Source organism: Myotis davidii, unplaced genomic scaffold (genome assembly GCF_000327345.1).
Source record: "Myotis davidii unplaced genomic scaffold, ASM32734v1 scaffold655, whole genome shotgun sequence".
Taxonomy (NCBI): domain Eukaryota; kingdom Metazoa; phylum Chordata; class Mammalia; order Chiroptera; family Vespertilionidae; genus Myotis; species Myotis davidii.
Genome location: NW_006287547.1, coordinates 1,485,372 through 1,493,774, shown reverse-complemented (window position 1 = coordinate 1,493,774; position 8,403 = coordinate 1,485,372). Strand labels below are relative to the sequence as shown.

At 37.4% G+C, this 8,403-nt stretch overlaps 1 protein-coding gene across 1 annotated transcript in view; it reads right to left on the bottom strand.

Annotated features, from left to right (window-relative positions):
* ARID5B (AT-rich interaction domain 5B) overlaps positions 1-8,403 on the bottom strand; it is a 178,292-nt gene that overhangs the window by 140,507 nt on the left and 29,382 nt on the right. Inside the window, exon 3 of the mRNA XM_006759374.2 lies at positions 8,164-8,389. Coding sequence (XP_006759437.1) covers positions 8,164-8,389 — 226 coding nt within the window. The remainder of the gene's footprint in view (positions 1-8,163; positions 8,390-8,403) is intronic.

Here is an 8,403-nt window from a genome sequence, read left to right as displayed (position 1 = left end):
ATATGACCAAGACAAAACACCAGCAAAAAAAAACATTTTAAAAAAGCAAACACAGCTTCATTTCTAGGATGAGGATAATAAATTAAACTAACACATTTAATAATTTAGAGAAGACTTGTTGGTTTTTATCATGTTTGATCAGAGCAGTTTAAACAAGCTAGACACCAGGTTGGTGTTCTACTGTGGACACTTATTGCTGCAAAAACCAATTTGGGAAAACCCAGTATACAACTACAGGAATTACAGAAGGTCAAAAGGCACGTCGCTGATATTGAGCCACAGTGGCTCCTGCCATATTAGTTGACAATGATATTCATTAATTAATAGTCTTCATTTAACACTACTGTTCAAAACACACACACAAACAGCCCTAGCCAGTTTGGCTCAGTGGATAGAGCATCTGCCTGCAGACTGAAGGGTCCCAGGTTTGATTCCAGTCAAGGGCACATGTCTAGGTTATGGGCTCCATCCCCCGTGGGGGGCATGCAGGAGGCAGCCGATCAATGATTCCCTCTCATCACTGATGCATCTCTCTCTCTCTCTTTCTCCCTCTCCCGTCCTCTCTGAAATCAATAAAAGTTTATTTAAAAAAAAACCCACACAAACAAAACACATACACACAAACAGGTAACTAAACTTCAGAAGGTGTAGTGGCTCAATAACCTTTTTCTTTGAGGAGGAGAAAAAGCCCAAAAAGCTGGAAGGAGTTTTGCCATGTCCTACCTGGAGGCTGCCAAGCCTGGTGGATGGCCTCTTCACTGGGAGCCAGCTCTAGGGTTCTGAGCAAAGATGAGCTTGTACAATGTAAATGGGTAAACTGGTTTAAAAGAACAGGCAAAGTGTGTCCAGAGATGGATAACCAGGGTAGTAAGGAATTCTGAAACCACATTCTGGGGAAGAATTTAAAAATTAGTCAAATAACAAGGAAAGTGAAAGGGGGTGAAGGGGACGGAACATCAACTTTACCAATGTCCAGCCTGACAATTCTATGAAAAGCTCTAAAAAAGCACGAGTTTTGCCCTAGCTGGTTTGGCTCAGTGGATAGAGCATCAGCCTGTGGACTGAAGGGTCTCAGGGTCGATTCCAGTCAAGGCACATGCCTGGGTTGCGGGCTCGATCCCCAGTAGGGGCCACGCAGGAGGCAACCAATCAATGATTCTCCCTCATCATTGATGTTGATCAATGATTCTCTCTCATCATTGATGTTTCTATCCCTCTCTCCTTCTCCCTTCCTCTCTCTGAAATCAATAAAAATATATTTAAATTTTTAAAAAAGTACGAGTTTCTTCTCTTGTTCACACATTGCATTCAAGAGATAAATACTGGCAACCTGGATAATCAAAATAGCACTGAAAATTCCAATTTCACTTTTTTTTTTAAAAAGAAATATTTGTATTGACTTCAGAGAGGAAGGAAAGAGAGATAGAAATGTCAATGATGAGAATCATTGATCAGCTGCCTCCTGCATGCCCCTACTGGGGATCAAGCCCTTGACCAAAATCGAATCTGGGACCCTTCAGTCTGCAGGCCAACATTCTATTCACTAAGCCAAACCAGCGAGGGCATTTTTTTCCACTTCTGCCCTGACATCTCCAATTCTAAAAGTAAGAAGAAATTCTTAAATGCTACAAACTTCTTTTCAGTTGACTATCCATCATCGAAAGAATGGATCAATCTAGAGTTCTAAAAAAAACATTCCTCACTCTAGAAAACACTAGAAGACCCAGAAGTCAATAGAAATTCCAAATGAAAGGGCCTCAACTTCGAATGAGGCCTTCATGAGTGATGGCCGTGTAAATAACTAGACAGCAATATTGATGTCCAGCTGTTAAATGGCTCACACACTGTTAGATTTTACCAAGACTTTCCCTCCAGCGGCGATAGCCAAGATGGCTCAGTGCAGACAACAGACGTGGTTGTTATTTTTTAAAGACATTTTTTTTTTACACCATCATTCTACCATTATTGCAGGACAATGTTCAACGCTTTGATTAGATGTCCAAGCTAAATTTTGACTTTGAAATGAAATGGTATAACCTCCCTTATGTGTTCCCAGGTTCTTGAAAAACAGCCTGTCACTAAGTTGTTCCAAGCTTTGCATGTCTTGGATGCAGACGCTGGAAGTGTGAGCTTGCTCCTGTCAGAGGCCCTCTGGGCCATCACTCCACAACGGCATGAAGCAACCACTTGAAGCAAGAGCCAGGCTGGCCCTTGAACAGCATGCTTCTCCAGTGTTAATTATGCTATGATTAGATTCCTGAAAGCATGCATGGTTCACACAACAGTCCTGTCAGAGAACCTTGTGAGAAAATCCTTTGGAAAGTATCTTTACAAATTTCTGGTAAGCCCCATATGTAATTGATTTCTATTTTGAACTCGAGGATACTATAAAGGCCAAGTCTGTTTCAGGAAAGAGGCCCTTCCTGTAGGGATTCCTCATAAAAGTCATGAATAGAAGAATTCAACAATTTTGTCTTTGAAGAAAACTCCCTGGTTTCTATCTTAAGGAAAAGAGCATAGCTAGCCCAGCAGTGGAAGTTAAAGTATCAGCAAAGGATACCCGCACAAGACTGTTCAATATACATACAAAATTTACATCTAGGAAGGAAGGAAAGAAAGAAAGTATTGTCCCAGTAAGAAGCCTAACAAGTTCACTAGCTGTCTTAGGTGAAAATCCTTATTATGAAAAACTGCCTGCTTCATATGTATACTGTTGTCTTCAACACAGAGTGAGAATCCTTCCCATAGCCATATCCCAGGAAGCAAGTTGATAGATCAAGCTCAAAAGTAATCTTAAATAACCACTTGAATACAAGGCCTCCAGAATTTCTAAGCAAAGATTATAGTTAATTTCTAACTATGAGTGCCTGGGAAGTAACTTATACTACTGGCCACTTATGATCCCCTTATTTTGACAGAATTTTCTAGAGGAGAAAACTTATTTAATTAACATATAAATATACAGGATGTCCCCAAAATTGTACACACACGCTTTGAATAATTATAAAGGCAATGCTTATAAAAATACATTTTATTTTCAAAATTGAGCTATCAGTTGTTACAGTGTGTACACATTTTTTGGGACACCATGTATATTTATACATAAAGAAATATATAAAGCACATTTGTATATTTTTTATATATTATAAAATACTAGAGGTCCGATGCATGAAATTCATGCATGAGTAGGCCTTCCTTCCCCCAGCTGCCAGCACTGGCTTCCCTCTGGCACCCGGGACCCAGGCTTCCCTCCAACACCTGGTACCCAGGTTTCCCTTGCAGCCCCAGCTTCGTACGGAAGGACGTTCGGTCCACTTAGCATATTACGCTTTTATTATTATACATATGTAACTAAAAGTAAAGATCTGAAGAATTTTAATAACAGCCTTCTATTGAGGCATATAGTAATAAGAGTAAACCATGCCCTAAATCACTAGGGAAATTCAAAAGGGACTGATAAGCTAACACTGTACTATGTAATAATAATATGATGATAATATCATCTTGGACTTCAGTATTAAATGCTCTCGTATATACTAATTTTTTCTCAGTTGATCTCAAAAATTTAATAAAACAAAGCCAGGTACACACTATTCTCCATTTTACACACAAGGAACCTGAACGTGTAAACATTCAATGACTTCTCCAGTGAGTGACAGATCTACAGGTAGAGCCAAGATTCTCCTGACATCCCATCCATTGCTCTTCCAACATTACCATGTTGTCTATTCCCCAAAGTCCAGTAAAAGTTTCAGCAACAGAAGGGATAGGGGAAGCCACTGTTTCTCAATTTGATGGGAATTTAGAAACAGAAATTGAATCGAGGGAACTCCGATCATTAACTTCAGCTATATCCACACCCACACCTTTTGGTCTCTTTTCTCAATTTCAGCTTCGACTCCTCTATCTTTTCTTTCTTTTTCTAAAGACACATTTGGAGATGAAGCCATTCATAACTGCCCATCCACAGACAGTTTGTGGCAGTATAATTGACAATGAGTCTGCTGCAAAAAAAATGAAAATGTTGTTTTAATAACCTTGGCCTAAAATACATTCTGTTGTATGCCTCAAAGGGTTTCAATAAAAAGTCAACCTGTAGAGACATATTTTCTTGGCTTAAACAACAATCCAAAGCATATAAATGTAGTCCAACTATAATGACATATTTATAGGCCAATAAAGCTTACACTGCAGCTTTCATACTTCACTTAAAGGAACTCTGTAAGAAGCAGTGTTATATAAAATAATTTGATTTTTTTTTTTTACAAACTATTGCCCAAGGAATTAAAAAAAAAAGAAGCAAGTTTGCTACATTTAACTGATAGTGTTTATATTCCTTAAATGCTAAAAACTTTATAAAACGAAATAATTCATTTGGTTAGTTCCAACTGCCATACCAAATATGGGTATCAAGTCCACTTTATTACAAAAGCTAAGCACTGTGATTCTAAAGACAAAAATAAATAACGAGAGGCTTGTGTAGTGAATGATTTAATCAACCCGATTCTTCTGGAAAAACAGGTTCCTGTGTTCGTTATGCTTGTGAATAATACATTCCTTAACCCTTCTATTTTAACAGAGGGGTTTTTTTTTTCTATAAACTTCGGTATGAAACGTCTGAAAGAAGGTAAAACATCTCATTGAGTAAAGTCACAATTTGAATTGGTTTCATATTGAACTTTCTTTCTTTGAAAAGGACAAAGAGGAGGAAGGGGACGGTGTATTTTAACACATCTCAGAAGGGTTAGATGATTAGTTTTCCCACTATCTAGATCTGTAGTTTTAGTCACCAGTCATTTAGAATCTTAAATGAAAACTCCAGAGAGTTTTAAAAAGCAAATATGACATCTGCAAATATTGTCCTTGAAAGGGAAGGGGATAAAAAAAAAAATGAAAGAGTTGTGATTTGAATCAGAGCAGTTTTTGGAAGCTGCCATGTGGGGCAGAGTTTCTCTTTGTGGAGCATTAATTTGTTGGCAGACACACATTTATGAGAACATTCTTGTGTGTGTGTGTTTTTTTACTATTCAGAGAGAGACAGGAAGTGACACAAACTGAGATTAAAGGGAATTTATTCTACCTAAACACCAAGCAGGAAGAGTTCTTTAATTAGCTTTTATATGGTAAAATCCCTGCTTTAAGAGTCAACCTAATTATTTTGTTTTTATTGATGTTTTAACATGATGAAATAACTCAGCTGAAAAATAACATAATGCAGTTCTACTTTATCCATAGAAAGGGGAGATCTTTCCCATTCTGTGCTTACTTCCACCAGAGAAAAAAAAAAGAGGGGGGTCTTAAGTAATCTCAGAGTTCATCTTCTTTCTTTGGTAAAAACAATGAGGAGTTGGAAGGGTTCTACAGAAGGAAAAACCCAATAAGTGTGTGAACTTCCATTAACAATGTGGTATTGGAAGTGGTTTTAGTGTGGCCAAGAGAAGGGAGATAAGAAAACCACTGTGTAGAAAGAAAAGTACAGACAACAAATATTTTGATGTTGCAGACAGAGAGAGGAAGAGGTTGGAGAGAAAGTGGCTGGGACAGGAATGCGTACAGCAACTGACACCCCCTGTCTCCCCAATATAAATCCTAACAATGTAGACTTGTAAACCTTAGATCAAGCAGATAATGGAAACTCATTACATTAAGGAAAGTTTTTGTTTCTCTTTCCACATTATTACAACACAGTGTGCATTCCAATTACAAAAGCTATTTGTCTCAAATTCCCCACAGTTCATACCAACTGAGTAGAATTTCAAGGCCCCAATTCTATCCTTAAAGGGGTATTTTACATTAAATAAAGAAAAAGTACATGATGTTTCTTGCTCAGCAGAGAAGAGCCTCCACTCAAATCTCCTGTTGATTATTTTCTCTTCCTCAGCACTAAGAGTAGACTTGTTTCCCAAATAAGACACCCCACTCTGGCAAAAAGAAAGAACATTAGAATTCCCTAAAATGCCCTTTATCAGCAAATACTCCATAGCCTTGCCTCAGTTCTACTGAAAGAAGGATCTGGGGAAGCAGACTCAGCAATCAGTCTTATTTTTAAAATTCCCCTGGTGTGTCTAATGAACAACTAGATTTAAAAACCACTAAGTACTTTGAATATTCACTTGAAACCAATTATTTCTGAAATCAATTGTTCAAAGTGTAGAATATGGACTTTTTTTTAGAATTCAAAATATTAAAACCTGTAAATCTCTTGATGGAATTAAGAGATTTGATTTCTTTCCATGTTCATTAATAAATGATCAATGCTAAAACACAAAACAATAAAAATATATTTTAAAAACAATAATAAAAAATAAAGATCCTCCTCAAAAAATAATGGGAGATATCTGTAATACTATCAACAGTAAAAAAATATATTTAAAAAATAAAGCCCATCCTCTAAAATAAAATAAAACACAAAATAACCTTGCTATAAATACTCTTGTTTATATGTGTGACATCAAGCTTAACCATCTACACATCCTTTTGTCCCCTGTGGGTTTCCTGTTTAGTTTTTTATTAGTAACAGTATATTCCTTAACTAAAGAAAAAAATTTTTCAAACAAAAGAAAGCTTTTAATGGTAAGGAAAACAAGACAATAGCAATACTTAGATCAAACATTAGGAAAGTAACAAAACAGATGTATTATTCAGCACTGTCACATGTCAGAAGACTTGTCTGTGTGTTCACAGAATTGAGGGGTGTAACTGTTTATACCATAGGGGAAGGTTTCTTTAAAAAATAGTTCTTTGGACTTTAAAAGGAAAACCATTAGATTAATAATTTTCTCTAACTGTGCACATGACAATCAGGCTGCCATGTCCAAAATATTACTGTCTGACATCTACCAAAAGGTGCCAGGAAACTGTTGATCATTAAACTCAAATTGCAAGAAAATATTAATGCTATTCCCAAAGCACAGTACAGCTCATCACAAACCAGAATCACATGAAAGATAGTCACTGGTTTTATTCAGTCTCTTTACGCCAATTAAGATAGTCTATGTTTGTTGAAATAGTTAAATACTAGGTTAAAAAAAACAGGAAGTTGTCATATTGAGGCATAAAATAGGGCTATGAAAATCAGCATTGTGCTAGAATGAAAGAAAAAGATGCCTTAAGATGTTAAATGTAAAGTTCCTCTTTGCCTAAAGAGGAAATAACTACTCTAAATCAGAGGTCAACTTGGGTCTTGAGCAATGCTAGAAGAGTAAGTCAGTGAATGCCACAGGGAGATAAAAACAAAAGAAAAAATAAAACCCACCAGGGGTACAAAAAGTCAGTTGAGGAGAAAAGTGTTAAAACAAAACAAAACAAAACAAAAAAGCGCAACAGAATTCATTGTGGAGCTCCTCCTACACCAATCTCTGTGCTTGACCCTTTGTATCTTACATCTCAGAGTGATCCTATAAAGTTCTAATATTTTTTCAGACGGAGAAACTGAGGCTTAGAGGTAAATTATTTGCCCAAGGCCACACAGTTAAGTAGGCAGCACAGCCAGGGTTCAAACACTAATTACAATAACTACACCAAATCCCACGTCTCCTTTGAACTCACAGAGGAAGAGAGAAAGGAAGGAAAGAAAAAAAAAATGTAGGTGAGGGTGATGACTAAATGCTACAAAGCTCAGGAAAACCTATGTTGATCAGCCCTGCTTTGACCTTGCTCTCCTGCTCCCCATTAGGCAACTCATCTCATCCTCATTTTGCTTTCCACCCAATGTAAAACATGACATTCCAACATGGCGTTCATTGATGTCATGCTCTCTACTAGAGCAAATATCCAAACGCTTCACTAATTCAGTTTCAGGTGGCTAGGTAAGTCTTATACCTGGACCCCAACTGGAAGCTGCTTAAGGCCATGTGTTATAGCAGCCAGTTCCTGGCTCAGGGGTTCACACATAGAAGGTCCTATGATCTAACAGATAATGCACTAGTAGTTGTCCATCTATATTCTCAGGCCCCTTCAAAGTTAAAGAGATTATATGTATAATCAGAAATTAAATATATAAATAAATATATAACCAGGAGATCTATATATGCTATTTATACAGTATTTATATGTGTATATATCAGCAAATGTATATCAGGGTTTCCAGAAAAATCTACCACCGAAAAAGAAGGTTACTGTATACACCCACACATTGGATTTAGAAGTACGAAGAGTATTTACCAAGGTCAGCCTTTTCCTTGAGAACGTCTTTGAAGTTGAGCCCACTGTTGAGGGTCGACTGCCTGTACTTCAGCAGAGCTTCCTTCTGTCCGTTCCTTCCCAAGGCCTCTGTTTTCAGGGACCCGGCGCGGAGGCCACATCTCCACTTGGAGAAATCAGAATGTACCCACTTGACCAGGTCTTCAAGCTTCACAATCACTTTTTCAGAAACAGCAATGACTTCATCCTACAATAGGTGGT